The following is a 15,575-nucleotide window of genomic DNA, read 5'->3' on the forward strand; positions in this document are numbered from 1 at the left end:
CGATGCAGGGGATACGGGTTCGTGCCCCGGTCTGGGAAGATCCCACATGCCGCGGAGCGGCTGGGCCCGTGAGCCATGGCCGCTGAGCCTGCGCGTCCGGAGCCTGTGCTCCGCAACGGGAGAGGCCACGACAGCGAGAGGCCCGCGTACAGCAAAAAAAAAAAAAAAATGACCACCACCTATAATGGGGAAAAACAGATGGCACCGCTTAGGAGAAGCATTGAGAAAGACATCAATGCTGCCTCAATTATGCAGTTTTGTTGCCCAAAATAAACAACCTGAATCTACTTGAAGAAACATCATAAAAAAAAAAAATGTTCAAGGTCCTACAAAATAAATGGCTTGTATTCTTAAAAAGTCAACACAAGAGACAGATCAAAAAACTGTTCTACGACTTCCCTGGTGGCGCAGTGGTTAAGAACCCGCCTGCCAATGCAGGGGACACGGGTTCAAGCCCTGGTCCAGGAAGATCCCACGTGCCGCGGAGAAACTAAGCCCGTGCGCCACAACCACTGAGCCTGCGCTCTAGAGCCCGCGAGCCACAACTACTGAAGCCCGCGTGCTACAACTACTGAAGCCCGCACGCCTAGAGCCCGTGCTCTGCAACAAGAGAAGCCACCACAATGTGAAGCCCACACGCTGCAACGAAGAGTAGCCCCCGCTCGCCGCAACTAGAGGAAGCCCGTGTGCAGCAACAAGACCCAACGCAGCAATAATAAAATATAAAAGGAATAAATAGATCTTAAAAAAAAAACTGTTCTAGACTGAGGGAGACTAAAGATACATGACAACTAAGTATAGCACAGGTCTTGGGGCCATTCCAGACACCCCCCAGCCCCAGTAAAAATTTTTAATGTTTTTTCTTTTTACTACAAAAGACAATTTGAGGGCTTCCCTGGTGGCACAGTGGTTAAGAAACCACCTGCCAATGCAGGTGACACAGGTTCAAGCCTTTTTCCGGGGAGATCCCACATGCCATAGAGCAACTAAGCCCATGCACCCCAACTACTAAGCCTGCATTCTAGAGACGATGAACCACAACTACTGAGCCCACATGACACAACCACTGAAGCCCACGCGCCTAGAGCCCGTGCTCTGCAACAAGAGAAGCCACCGCAATGAGAAGCCCGTGCACGGCAGCAAAGAGAGACCCCCGCTCGCCACAACTAGAGAAAGGCCGTGCAGCAACGAAGACCTGATGCAGCCAAAAATAAATAAATAAAATAAATAAATTTATTTTAAAAAATGTGTTTAAAAAATTTTTTTGGTCACTAAACATCTTAAGTTGTAATAATACTGTAAATTATTTTGATGACATTTCTGATTTCTTTCTACATCTCAGAGATTCATCCTACGATATTTAGTTTTAGCCTTGGAAAAATCCTGGTTTTAAAACACAGTCCATTCAGCCAAAATGTAATCCAATGACCCTCAAACACTACCACTATCCCCATTTTGCCTAAGAGGGCCCTGGGGCACAGGGGTAACAGCCAGACCATGGCTGGGCTAGGGTCCAAGGCCTAATCCTAGTCCCAGACCCCTTAGCCACATATATCGCTGGTCAGTGCAGTGTGCTTTTCTACCCCTCAAGCCTCGGGCTTCTCTCCACCATTCCTCTCTCCTCTCTTTTGGTACAAGCTCAAAGGAGCAGCTTACTAAGGTGTTCTCCCCATCTCTGGACTTTCTCACCATCCCCTCCTCTTCCTGCATTAACTTTCCTTAGGAGGGCCTGGGAACATGCCCATGAGGATGATCTCTTTCCCACTCCAAAGCTTCAGACCAATGTCTCTCTCCCCGACAATCATTTTATTAACAGAAACGCTTATGTTGTAAAGTAGAGGTACGAAGTGTTTTCATCTCACGAATCTCTAAGACTCCCACTATACCTCCACTCTATGTCACCCGCCTGGAAATGTTTAAATAGATGATATGATTAATAAGCAATGACTGTATCTAATTTACAGACAAACTAATATTCACACATGTACAAGCAAGTGGGGCTGGTCAGGAGTGGAAGTAGGCAGTAGACCAAGTCAACAGATGCACATACCAATATTGCATATTGTGGTATCTAAGGATCCAAGTTTAGTACCTCAAGATGTCAGAAGAAAACACAAGGGAAACTGAAGGGGAAAAACATAGATTACATAGAGCTGCACAGCACAGAAAAGCAAAGGAAGATTAAGATCGCAATAAATACCATCTCTGAAACTCTAAAGACACCAACCATTAAGGCTCTGACTCTACCCCAGGCAGAAGCAGTGACTAAAAGTTCCTCCTGTTAAAGGGCTGGGAAGGCCACTGAAAAGAATAACTGCAGAGATGTTGCTCATTAGTCATTTTTTATTCTTTGTATCTTGCTCCAAACAGCATTTTCACATTAATTTGGCCGTCCACTTTCAGTAGAGGGGAAATTGCAGCACTGTGATTGGAACGATGGCTTTATGACCTTCTGGAGAAGTGTCTCTGGACCCCTCGCTTACTCTCTCAGGCTCAGCTTCCTCGTGGATAAAACAGAGGTTGTACTATCAGATGTGCTAACAGCTGTAAATGGTGTGATATAGCACCCTGGAACACTGCAGGTGCCTACAAGGCTGTTTTTTTAAAAATATTGATGTTCAAATATTCATGCTGTCAACATTCAACAAATGTCTATGCATCATTTATCATGGGTCAGGTGTTCTAGTTTAATAAAGAAATACTTTGAGATGCACTTTCTCCATAGCATGGCTTTCTGCCAGGGTTGCTGTCCATCTCCCTGAGTAGTGGAGAGGGTAAAGCTCCAGGGGGTGCAGCTGGGCCCTAGTCCGGTTTCCATCACTCATAATTGATCTTGGGCAAGCCTACCATCTCCCTGAGCTTGTGTTCCTCACCACTGGGGTGAGCTGGATGGTCCCTTCTAGCTCAGAGGGCTGCAGGGTACCCATGTGGAGTCCTTGCACAAGAAACTCAGGGAGGAACCCCCAATGCACTCCTAGAAGGTATGTCTTATAAATCCAGCTGACTCTAGTGACTCTGGTATAACATTTTTGGAATTTATGGAAACAATATAGTCCTAAATATCAGAAATCACTACTGCCAACAAATCTGGACTCGTGAATTGATCAGCTTTTCTTTTCTCTTTTTTTTTCCCTTGTCGGTTATTTATTTTAAATATAGTAGTGTGTACATGTCAATCACAAACTCAACTTTTCATACTGCTCATTCCTACTTCTTTTGCTTTTCTTCCTTATCATCAGATCCATCTAATGGATCACAGTTACTATCTCATATTTACATCTTTGTTTTTCCACACAACACACTTTCCATAGATATTCCTACAAATAACGGCCCCATTCATGTTATGAATATAAGACATTTATCTCGCCAAGATTAATGCCTTGTGATACGCAGATCTCCAAGACGGCTTAGATAGGACCCCGGCGCCTCCCCAACTTCTATTAACTATACTTGGAAGCCCCTTATTACTCTTCCCACCATGCTACTGTTTTCAGAAAGAGACCACCTGGAAGATAAATTTGGTAAGTGAATAAAAAGGTATCAAATTACCTGATTCCTAATTTCAAACCATCTTACACACACACACACACACACACACACACACAGAAAAGGGGTGGTGGTGGGGACTAACAAATTCTCTGCAATTCTCTGTGTAAAAATTTAGTATTTATTTCTCTAACAGTCAATTTACTCAGTTACAGGTGATTGGGACTGATTTTTAACTTGTAAAGAACTTTAACAAAAGCAACCAATTTATAAAATATTTTATAAAATGCACAATAAGGAAATATTTGCATACTTGGTTCACCAGAGCTTGGTTTGTTAACCAAACTACGTTGTAATCCAAATTGCAGGGGTAGCGAGCAAGCCTGCCCCTCCCACCTCCTTCCACCCTAAAGACACACGTGTATTCTTCCAACCTCACTGATCTCAACAGGAAAAAACAGTCCCCCAGCTCAGAAAAGTTCACGTCTCCGTTAGCAGATAACCACTTTTTCTCTGAAGGAAGGTAACGTGGTGGTAAAATTCCTGGGGCCGCCACCTAAAGGTTATTTGACGCCTGTGGAGCACAGATAGCACTGGACAAAGAACTTCAACCACAGCCGCTCACTCACTTACACAACTGTTTATTTGCGAAGGTACCCTCCCAGGTCCGATTTGTAAAGTTGGAACAAATCTACCTGCCCTCCACCCTGACTGGTAACTCACGTCAGGATTTCTGAACTGGGAGACAAAGGTCAGCTGCCCGTCTCCCAAGAGGGGGAGGAGCTAGTGACATCAGGCATGCGTGGAAAGTCACAAGGGTGAAATGGGAAGACCCAGACTTTGCACTCACAACCAAGTTAAAATCTTTGTGCTGTCGATGACTAGTTGCATGACCCTGAACAAGATACTTGACCTCTACAAGTCTGTCTGCCCAGCAGCAAAATGGGGATAGCAAGTATCTACTTCTTAGGTCAGAAGCAATGACAAATGTTCAGGTTTTAGCAACCATTGCCAAGTGCTTTCCCAATGGGGTGGGCTGTCAACACCCTTCAAGAACAGCAACTAAGAGCACCTACTTCACCGTACATTTGCCAGCACTGAACAGTCTTCGTAAGACAAAACCTTTGTTAATTTGGTGGCCAAAAAATAGTGCTTATCTGTATTAACACTTCTGACTACCTGGGAGGCTAGTTTCACATAATTAGTAGGCATTCATAGTCTCTTCTTTTGTGAATTTTTTGTTTACACTTATTTTCCACAATTGGGGTGAACACTTGGAGTCTTGTTCCTCCTCTTGAATGGAACAGATTTCTAAACTGCTATAACAGTTTGAAAGTGTATGTGTGACTTCATTTCCTGTCCTGAGGACTCCAGGTAACTGGAGTTATCATCCCTTACTATTTCCACAAAATCTCATGAAAAGGGTCATGTTCAGGAAAACATTTTTATGATTTTAATGTTCAAACTTCGAAGTGTGTTTCTAAACTAAAAGGTCATTTTCCCGTGAAAAATCTGTAGGCTCTACACATAATGAAAAGGAAAGACTGAGGATTCTGAACCTAAAACCTTTAGAACCTTAAAGCTACCTGGCAATGGAGGGAAAACTCAGCATCTCAGAAAGAAGCTGCCCAGTGCCCCTGAGTTGTTCCCTGGGCAGCACACACAGTACAGAGGAAAAGGCAAGCCCCCTGCACTCCCCCCATGTCCCCTCATCCCCAGATGCCAAGGTTTTGGAAACTGCAATCATTTCACTGCTCCCTAAATCCAATCCAGTTTGAGAGAAAACAGTAACACATGGGACATATAAAAACCTCCTCTAAAAATACATTATTAGATTAGCCAATACGGGGCAATTCTCTACATGCTTTTTTTTTTCCAGTCCTTTCCCATCCCCGATAACTTCACACATGCCAACATCTGTCCCTGACTGAAAATGAGTTGTGTTTTGATCTTCACCTCTACCCCGCTTCCAAGTCAGCCAGCTCCAGACAATAAAAAGAGGAACAGTTCCCCAAGTGTCTCATATCTTTCAATCCATGCACAAACATCTCATTATTCCCATGTGGCTAAAAGGTTCCCAACAAGTTTGGCTTTATAACTGGGTACAGAGGAAGGGCCTGTGGTCTCCCTACTGCCAACAAAACCCCAGCCAACTTGCTCTTGGTTTTTTACTGATAATCCCGAAGTCATCTAGACACCCAACGCACTCCCCACCAATTCCTGCACCTCCACCTCCGCACTGTTTTTCCACATCCCCTTCTTCAACGCTTGGGCTCACCTGCAAAGTCAAGAGAACAGTACCTCCTGTTGGTGGATGGAGCTACGGAGCATCCTCCATCTCTGAGGGAAGAAGACTGCCTTCGTCCCGAAGCGCTCAGTCTCATCTCTTCCTCCTCTTGTTCCCCATTGACCCTCCACCCTACCCTGTCGCTGGTACGAACAAGCTCCCGCCCCAGCATCCTACATGGACCCTCTCCGGAGCCTGCAGTGCTTCCCATCCCTCGCGTTGCCACAGCCCATCTTCTTAAATGGGTTGTCCAGAGTCTGGTTTTCCAACACCTTCCAGGTTACGGGAGATAGAAAGTGAAATGTGTAAGGCAGGAGGCTGCTCGTATGTGTGGGAGTCTGGTGTGGGTTCTGGCTGAGGAGGGAGGGACGGGCCACACGGCGGGACCAGCCCTGGTTACAGCACCTTGACCCCCGACGGAGAAGCCTGAAGCTAGCATCTCTGCCTACCTACCTTTCTCGTCATCACCTGCCTGGGATACTGCTCTCTGCAGGCACCAGTTGCTTCCTGATTAGTGAATTCCCAAAGCTCCTTCGGAGTCCTCAGGCCTCTTTTTCCCTCTCCCTGTGGCATCGGACACTAAGGCACACCCCACCCCCTTCCCCCCCTCCAGCTACCGTGCAGTCGCAGCACCTAAGCTCTTCTCCCACCTCGGCAGAGACCCCTTTCCATCCTTCCTCAGTGACTTCTCTGCTCTGAGCACCTCCTTCCTTTCTTCTCCTGCTCCCTCGCATCAGCCTGTTGCTGAAGCTTCAACTATTCCCTCAATATCCCCTCAAACCCAGTGCCTGTCCAACGAGACTGAGCAGCTCCTCTCCGTGAGACCCTCTGACAGACCGTGGGGGCTGTTATTGCTAAAATAGTTCATAAGCGTCTGTCCAGCACTGGGGAGGTAAAGATGGAGGGCCAGGGCCTCACTCGCCAGAAGTCACACCCCACGTCTCCCAGGCTCAGACAACAGGAGTTAACTGTGACATCAGCCCCTCCCTCCCTCCCTCCCATCCATCCACCACCTCTTCCCATGCAAACTCAAGCAACCATGCCAGTCTCCCTCATGCTACCTTTCCTTTCCATTCAGATACTCCTAAGCCCCTTTCACCTCGCCCCTAGCCTCTTGTGAGTCTCCCAAGCATTCTAGCTCCTCCCAGGTCCTCTCCCCACAATCACTATTATCCTTTTAAGCACATGTATGAGTCACATTATTTCCCAGCAGAACTTTGGATGGTACCCTGCTGCTTCTTGAATAAGGGCAGATTCCTTCACTGGCATTCAAGGTCTGGCCCCTTACCCTTCCAGGCAAATGGAAAAACTTGCCTTACCCCAATGGCCCTGAACTCCTAACCCACTCTATGCCTTTGCTCTCCCTGTGCTGGCTTCTACCTTCAGATGTACGTGCAGGACTTCCACTTTTCACTCTAAATACCTTTGTACTGTTTAAATTTTTTATAGCTAACAAAAATTACTTTGAATTAAAGAGTGATGAGTTTCAGGGACCAGTCTAAAACAATTTCCTTTACCTGCCTTCCTTGACCATGCCAGCCCAAGACACTTTTTCTATTCTTTTTATTCTGAAAATTCTTCTCTGAATTTTATTGACTCTTAACGTGGACTTCCTGTTATAGTGGTTTGTACTAACGTTACTTCTTCCTAACTCGATTTTTAGGTCCTTCAGGGCAAAGCTGGGTCTAATTCAGCCTAACTCCCACAGTCCCTTCCTTAGTCATTGCCCAGGATAGGCAATGAAGTCAAGACGTTATGACTTTTATCTTAAGGATGCCAATCTGAATTTCCCCAGTGTTAGCAAGTAAAAATGGACTCTACGTTGGAATATAGGATCTTTACATTATGGATTTTCCAATGAGTTTATCATTTAAATTCCTTTTTATGCCACAATGTTTTGGGTAACTTTGCACATCACTGTAAAGGCTGGAACACTCTGTATTGAAGGTTAGATGTGTGTGTGTGTGTGTGTGTGTGTGTGTGTGTGTACATGTGCTGGCCTACTTTTTCAAGATTCCCCAGAAGTAAGATCACTGAAGAATGAGACCAACCTAAACCTTTCCAAAATTGTGACAGAACAAGCAGGTGTTCTCTGTCAGATCCACCCACCCAAAGAAAAAGGACTGACAGGGTTTGAGTCTCTCCACAGAGTTTGTCATCAATTGTCACCCCAGAAATCTAAGTGCCAAAACTTCAGCAACGCAGGCAGGGCCCTCGTAAATGCTCATTCCATGTGAAAAGCCCTCATTAAACCCTGAGTTATATTTAGAGAAAAATAGAACAGAAGTTATATTTAGATGAAATGGCTTAAAAGAACTTTCCCAAAAACAGCATGTTTATACCGATCTTCCAAAAGAAGAGGTTTTATCAATACTTGGCTTTTACATACAACTCCTAAAAACCAGAAAATTTCTCTATACATACACAAAGATTTCTGCTTGGGCTCCTTTGTGTCAGGAAGGAAACAGGAGCACCCAGGATATCAGCAGGACTGCCCATGGGAAGCAGTGGGATGCGAAGGACTTTAATACAGGCTCATGTTTGAAGGACAGAGTAATTTCCTACAGAAATTTGAGTTGTGATGGTCTGAGAAATCTATGAATAACTTGGTGCTTGAGCTGCACAACGGCAGCTCTAAAATTTATACACTGGACCCCAAACTATAGATTTCCTCAGCAACTCTACCTGGAAGCGCTCTTTTCCAAAATGTCATTAGCGCTCACATTGTGGTCACGGTCAAACGCCTATCACTTTGCTGCTCACTCACTGAACCACATGCTGCAGTTTCTTTTTGGCTCTGATTAGTCCAACTATTTTTGACATCCACTTTCTTCTGTGCTGACTTACATTTTCCTAACAAAATTCTAGTCAACAGCACCAAGGTGGTTTAGTGAACTGGTGAAGCCTTTTCATGAATGAATGTATAATTTCGTGTGACTACTGGAAGGAGTGAAAAGTGATTTGTGGCCGTTATTCCTCTCTTCACAGGCCACAGGGTCCCCAGAGCTCCAGATGAGAATGAATCACGGCTCGGAGGCTTGGCACACACCCCAGGTTAAGGGGACCTCTTCTCTAAAGAGACTCAGGAAGAGGCCACTTCCCAGCCTCCCAGCCAAACCAGAGTGGAGGGCAAAGGTAATGCATGGGGAGGAGATGGCCAGACTGGAGGACTGGCTGGCCCCCAGTTGTCCCAGAAGGAATTTTGCCAGTGGGTGAGGGTGCTGCAGCCCTGCTGCTATTCCTAGGGTCAATTAATACCCTGAGAACACTCCAGCCAAACCTCACGTTTGCCTCTGGCTTGGTATTTCCAGAAAGTGTTAGGGCATAAGAGAACTAAGGTCACCCAATTTTATATCACTCATAGGCCTTAGAGCAGCAAGGACTAAGGTTGTGAAATTTAGATATGAAACCAAAAAAGACTTAGGCTGCTAAAAGAGAGACCAGATCATATAAGCCACCACCCCCCTCACCCTTCAGCCACGTTCCTCCCCTTCTCCCCCCCATATCTATCTATCAATACATTCCTTTTACCAGGCAGGGACCCCTACAGAGGGCCACTCTGTCTGCACCTATAGTTTGCCTACAGTAAGCATCACACTAATTACATTAATATAATCATCCAGAGGAAAAGCGTCATCTCAGTCCTACAGTCCAGACAATCAAGTGCTTAAGTGTTTTCTCCCTTGCTTTCCTAACAGTCATTGACGCCCAAAGATAGAGTCAAATTAGCAGGTTCTACTGAGCTGATCTAACTGCAGGAAACTTCAATAAATTTTGTAACCACGCAGGTCAAAATACAATGACAGACACATAAGGGGCACAGAAACAATGCGGGCATTGAACCTACTTTTCTGCAAGGGCAATTCATCAGGGAGGCAAGATGGCAACAGGAGAGTGAGACAGGACATACTAAGCCCCGTATGAAGGATCAACAGGGAGAGGGTGAGTGTTCTTGGAGGCTCAGAAAGGAGGCTAGTGACATGGGCTCAGGCAGGGAACAACTGCAGGAATGAGCAGGGACCGTAAAAAGCATGCAGAGGGGAAAGGCTGGCTTCCTCAAGGAGGGCTCCAAAAATCCCATGCAGGCCTGGATGCAGTAATCAGGAATCGCCAGTACCAAAAAGAAGCTGCCTTTGGAAGCTCTTAGGCAAAAGAACATGTAAGATGGGAGAAAGAAGGAAGGGTGGTAGAAGATGGTAGAAGAAAGTAGGGGACTGACACAAACAAAATCTGTCCCATTTGGGCTCCTGAGGGGGAGGGGAAGAGCAGCATATGAAGACAGGCAGTCGTTACCATTCAAAGAGGAAGAATCTAAATGCCCTGGTGAGAAAGGGGAAAGGGATAGCTAGCTTGAGTGAAATAATTCGTCATATTTGGAACACTTCTGGCGACTTTATTTGCACCAGGACATGGATCGGTGCTGACTCACAGAAATGCCACTTTTTCCCAGACAACTAAAGGTAAAATGGAGAAAAGGGACTCTGATAGCGTAGTGACCTACCTTTTCACACACACAGGTACAGAAACCCTACTAAAACTTTCAGAACTGAGCCACATCTGCGGACACGGAAGAGAATCTGTGAAAACCTGAACAACGTTACGGCAGTTTGTTTTGCTCAACTTTTACTCACACATTTTTCTTTTAACATGAATGAGAAAAAGCAACAGCCAGATGCCCGTATCCAGCTCATATTCAGGACTTACATTCGGGAGTTCCCAGGATGCACCAAGGCAGGGCCAAAGGTGCTGGGTCTTCCCTGCTTGAAAGGAGAGGGCTGTGCGGCTCCACTCTGCGCTCGGTTGGCCAGAGTCCCCTGCCTCCACTCCCACACCCCAACCGGCCGGCAGAGCGGCCCCACTGAACCGGCGGCAGATGTCTCCACTCTCCACCAACCGCTGTACCATGACGGCAGGGATGGTCCATTCAGCACCAGCGTTTCCCAGGCAGCCCTTTAACTATGATTGTTATTTAAGGACAACTTGAGCATAAAGTGAGTTTGTCGGGTCAGCTCTTAAGGCGCCAAACACCTTCCACCCCGAATCAAAACAGCACGAACTGGCGGGCACTGGGAAACCGGGCAGGGAGCAAAGAGAACCACTACAGCGTGCGGGCGCCCAAGCAGCAGCGCGCAAGAGCCTGGCGCATAGTAGGCAGGTGTTCACCCAAGATCTGCCATCGGACCTAGCACCTGGGCAGGGGGCCCTCGGCTGGGGTGGCAACTCAGGGGACAAAAAAGCCTGGCCAGCCCGGGCTGTGCCCCTCGCAACGCGGGGGGCGGGAGTTAGAGCCAGGGAGGGGGCGAAGGAATCCGCCCTCATTTGCACGTCGTCTGGGGCCCGGTCAATTTGCTTAATCACGGCTCTAAATGCCAGCGCGCAGCACACAATGCGCGCCCATTAACAGGTTTAAAGTGTCGCAGCGCTCGCTTTAAATGAGAAAAGCCGGCAACAAAGGGCGTAAAAGCCAAGTTCCTCAACTTGAAGAATGCCTCGATTCGCCCTCGAAATCATCTTGGCGAGTTTAAAATCCCGAGCTCTACAGAAAAGTTGAGGCCCCCGCGCGAGGGCTGGGGGTGGGGAGGGGTGTGTGTGAATAACCCGCCACGAATACTGGGTTTCTTAGGAACGAACTCACAGCCGCCCAGCGAAACTGGAGTCGTGGGGCAACGTCGCCAACCCAGCTCCCCCGGCCCCACTGCCCAACTGCCAGGGAAAGCTGACCGATTTCCAGGAAGGAAGCGAGACCCCCCCACACACACACCCCCGCCCAACCGGCACAAATCCAAGTTTCCCTTTAGTGCGAGCAAAGAATTCCGAAGACCAAGGAGGACCCCAGAAGTGGACCCCAAAGCCGCTCCCCAGCAAAAGGGGAGAATGTAAAGGCACTTTCTTTTCATGCAGGCACTGCCTAGCGCAGCCTAACCCTCGGCCGCCAGAGTAGTTCAACCCCGTAAGCAAGTTCTGCCCAGGATCCTCACGGGACGGCCCCATCCCCCATCCCCCACCCTGTCGCCGAGCCCGGGGGCGCATCTCGCGGGCCCCGGCCGCCCACCCGCCCCGGCGCGGCGGGACGGTCACTCACCGTGCGCGCTCCTGCCGGAGACAGGGGTCCGTTGGGGAGGTACGGGCTGCTCAGGTCCGGGATCATCAGGAACGGGTACCCAGGGTAGGGGGGACCCTTAAAGAACGCGCCGTCCTGGGGCCTTCTCACTGCGGGCAAGACCAAGGAGGGGGTAAGGTCGGGGTCCCCGGGACAGCGCCGCGGCTGGGGACCCGGAGTGGGGACCAGGGACCCGAGCGCCCCCCACGCGCGCCCCAGGACTGCTGAGGCCGACAGGGGCGGAGAGCAGGGGTACGGCCGCGGGGGTAAGGGGTACCGAGAACGGCCGGAGATGAGGCGCCGAGCGCCGCGGGGCCGGGAGTGAGGGCTGCCGGGGCCGGCGCTTACCTTCGGCGAAATAGTCCCGCGGCTTCTGGAAAGCGTCCCGGGCGGGCTGCGGACGCCTCTCCGCCTACGGAGGAGACACAAAGGCGAAGGCGGGTGAGCGAGCGCGGGGCTGGGGTCCCCCGGGGGCGGCCGCGGAAGCCTCCTCACCTCCGAGTCCGAGCTGCTGCTCTGGTTCTCCGACTCGTTGACCAGGGACGACTTGACTTCGTCCAGGTCCCGCTGCGCCGAGGCACTGTCGCTGCTCGGCTCCTGCTCCTCGCCCCCCTCGTCCTGGAAGGGGATCAGCTCGTCGTTGGCCCCGAGGTCGTCCCCTCCGCCGGCCGCCCCGGCGCCCGAGCCGCCGCCGCCGCCGCCTCCCCCGCCGCCGCCGCCGCCGCCGAGCTGGGGCATGGTGGGGCCGCGGGCCGGGGCCGCCGCTCTCGGAGCCCCTCGCCGCCCGCGCCCGGCCCGGCGCCCGCCCCTCCCTCCCTCCCGCTGGCCGGCCCGCTCCGCTCGCCGCCGCGGCGGCCCCAGCAACAAAGTTTGACAGGGCGTGGCCCGGAGGGAAGCTGGGCCGGAGCGGCCGGGCCGGGGCGGGGGCGGCTCGGCTCGGGCCCCACCGGCAGCGCGGAGCCCGGGGCTCCCCAACTCGCTGCCGCCGCCGCCTGCTCCGCCGGGGTGTCCCAGCGCCTGGCCCGCCGGGGAGGGGCGAGCGGGGAAAGGGAGGAGGGACCGGCGCGCGGGCCAGGGGGGCCGGAGGGAGGAGCCCCGCTGCAAGCTGACACCCGCGCGCCTCGCAGAACCCGGAGAGCTCCGGCGCGCACACACTCGCATTCACACTCGCCTGCCGCTCGCTCACACCTTCCGGGGCTGCGCCTCCCCGCAGCTCGCACCGCCCTCGCGCCCAGACTCGCCCAGACCCCCTCCCCGCGCCCTACCCTGCACCCCCGCGGCCTTGTCCCCAACCTCCGGCCGACCGCTCGGGTCCCGCCCCCACCCCTAGGCATCCCCTAACTTTCTTCCCGAGAACCCCCAGAACTCCGCACCGGCTCCACACCCCCTCCCACCGGATCCGCGCGCCGGCGGGCGGCACTGCCCCCTGCGGGAAAGCTTCGGACCCACAGACCGGCCGGGGACAGTCTCGGTGCCTGGAGACCTCGCAGCGCTGGGTCCCTCCCGGCCTGGTCGCCCTCGCCGGCTGCGTAGGGCACAGGATTGGAGAGATGTATGGCACCCCGGGAATATGCCGGGCGGCCTCCCGCTCCTCCTTCCTGTGGGGTTCCAACGCGCCCCCCGCCCCAGGTCACGTTTTCGACTTTGTTCAGGTGTCCAGAGTCACCCAGGCTGAAATCCCAAAGATCACCTTCGCCCCATAGTTCCGGACTAGGTCCTTAATCGAATAACTCACGGTCTTGGTTTCAGAGAGAATTCGGATTTGGTTCGTTGCGAAGGAAGATTGTCTGCCCAGTGACCTTTGAAGCGTTCACGAAGCTGCCTTGAGAGCCAATGAACGTATGAAAAATGCCCGACCAGCCTCATGCTTAAAGAAATGCCTCCTGTGGTAACATTAAAATATCATCTCTCCACCCAGTTCAGAAAGTTTGAAAAAGTGGATCTTGTGTCCTCCATAGTGGGGAACTACTGGTGAGAGCGTCCGTTTTAAAAGCAGACTGGAAGGCAGGATGGGAGTACTTAAAACTATTTTAAACGCGACTGGCAGAGGAGTTTTACCAGCGATGTGTATACATATGGTCAAATTCACAGATACAAGAAAGTTCAAAGCAGCAGGGAGGTTGGTGAAAAAAAGAGTTCTGGGACTTTCTTACGGCGAGAGTCTGTGCAACAGCCAGCTCAGGATCCTAAAATGATTTTGGAGAAACACCCTTAAGTGAAAACGTATATGGTACTCACTCTTCTTTTTTGTTCTCTAAAAATGACATACCTGTGTTTGCTTCTTCATGGAAAGAAAGTCTGAGAAGACGCACGCCAAATTATTATCAATAAATATTTCTGGGAAGGGGAATAATTGAGAGGAGAGGGACAGTTTTGTTTTCTACTTTCTACATTTTTTTTGTTTACAGCAAGCAGATGTGACTTATCTATGTTTTCACACAATTAGTACATGAATATAGTTTCATAAAACTTCAAACAGTAGAGATGCATCTTGAGAAAAAACTAAAAGTTTCTCTTTCCCCCACCTCCCTCCCACACCTCCCTCCAGTTAATTACTGTTACTAGTTTGATGTACATCCTCCCAGACATCTTAGGCAGTTGTGTACACATGTAAACACATATACAAATATTCAGGTTTACTTTCACGAAAATAGAATTATACTGTTCATATTATTGCATGATATTTCATTTTTACAAGTTTTTGAAAGTCAGAAGGTTTTTTTTCCTGTGGTCTATAAACATGTGAAAAACCTATCGTATTAGTTTCCCATGGTTGCTGTAACAAATCACTGCAAACTTGGTGGCTTAAAACACCAGGAATGTATTCTCTCACTGTTCTCGAGGCCGGAAGTCCGAAATGAGTTTCACTAAATCAAAATCAAGGTGTTGGCAGGGCCATGTTCCCTCTGAGGCTCCAGGGAGCATATACTCCTTGCCTCTCCCAGCTTCTGGTAGCTGCCGGCATTCTTGCGATCTCATCGCTCCGGTTTCTGCCTCTGTGGTCACATGGCCTTCTCGTTTGTCTTTGTCAAATCTCTCTGCCTCCTTCTTACAAGGAAGGACGCTGTGATGTCGTTTAGGGCCCACCCAGATCATCCTGGATAATCTCCCCATCAAGATCGTTAACTTAGTCACACCTGCAAAGACCCCATTTCCTTATAAGGTAATATTCACAGGTTCCAGTGATTAGTACACGGATCTTTGGGAGTGAGCCATTATCAACCTACCACACCCATCAACCTCGAAGAAATACAAATTGAAACAGCGCAGAGATACCATTTTTCATCTATCAGATTGGCAAAGGTAGAAAATAGCAACACCCAGCTTTGGCCCTGGTGCTGAGAAACATACAGCTGCTGGGCATACTTCTGTGTAACGTTTCTGAAGGGAAGTTTGGCAACAACTATGAAAAATTTTTTAAAGTGTAAACCCTTTGACTCACTGTGCTTCTAGGATTTTTTTCTTTTTTTTTTTTTTGCGGTATGCGGGCCTCTCACTGTTGAGACCTCTCTCGTTGCGGAGCACAGGCTCTGCGGCATGTGGGATCTTCCTAGACCGGGGTATGAACCCGTGTCCCCCGCATCGGCAGGCGGACTCTCAACAACTGCGCCACCAGGGAAGCCCTGCTTCTAGGATTTTATACTAGGGAAATAACAAGGTACACTAGGAAGCCTGTAGAAGTGTCGTTATCACGGTGAAAAG

The 15,575-nt window shown here is 49.8% G+C and overlaps 1 protein-coding gene across 1 annotated transcript in view; it reads right to left on the bottom strand.

Annotated features, from left to right (window-relative positions):
- The window catches only part of TCF7L1 (transcription factor 7 like 1), a 163,104-nt gene extending 150,493 nt beyond the window's left edge, over positions 1 to 12,611 (bottom strand). Inside the window, exons 1-3 of the mRNA XM_060116599.1 lie at positions 12,369 to 12,611; positions 12,222 to 12,285; positions 11,856 to 11,983 (exon numbers count right to left, since the gene is read on the bottom strand). Of these exons, the coding sequence (XP_059972582.1) occupies positions 11,856 to 11,983; positions 12,222 to 12,285; positions 12,369 to 12,611 (435 nt within the window). The remainder of the gene's footprint in view (positions 1 to 11,855; positions 11,984 to 12,221; positions 12,286 to 12,368) is intronic.
- Positions 12,612 to 15,575: the final 2,964 nt, after the last annotated feature.

Source organism: Mesoplodon densirostris, chromosome 14, assembly GCF_025265405.1.
Source record: "Mesoplodon densirostris isolate mMesDen1 chromosome 14, mMesDen1 primary haplotype, whole genome shotgun sequence".
In the NCBI taxonomy this organism is placed as follows: domain Eukaryota; kingdom Metazoa; phylum Chordata; class Mammalia; order Artiodactyla; family Ziphiidae; genus Mesoplodon; species Mesoplodon densirostris.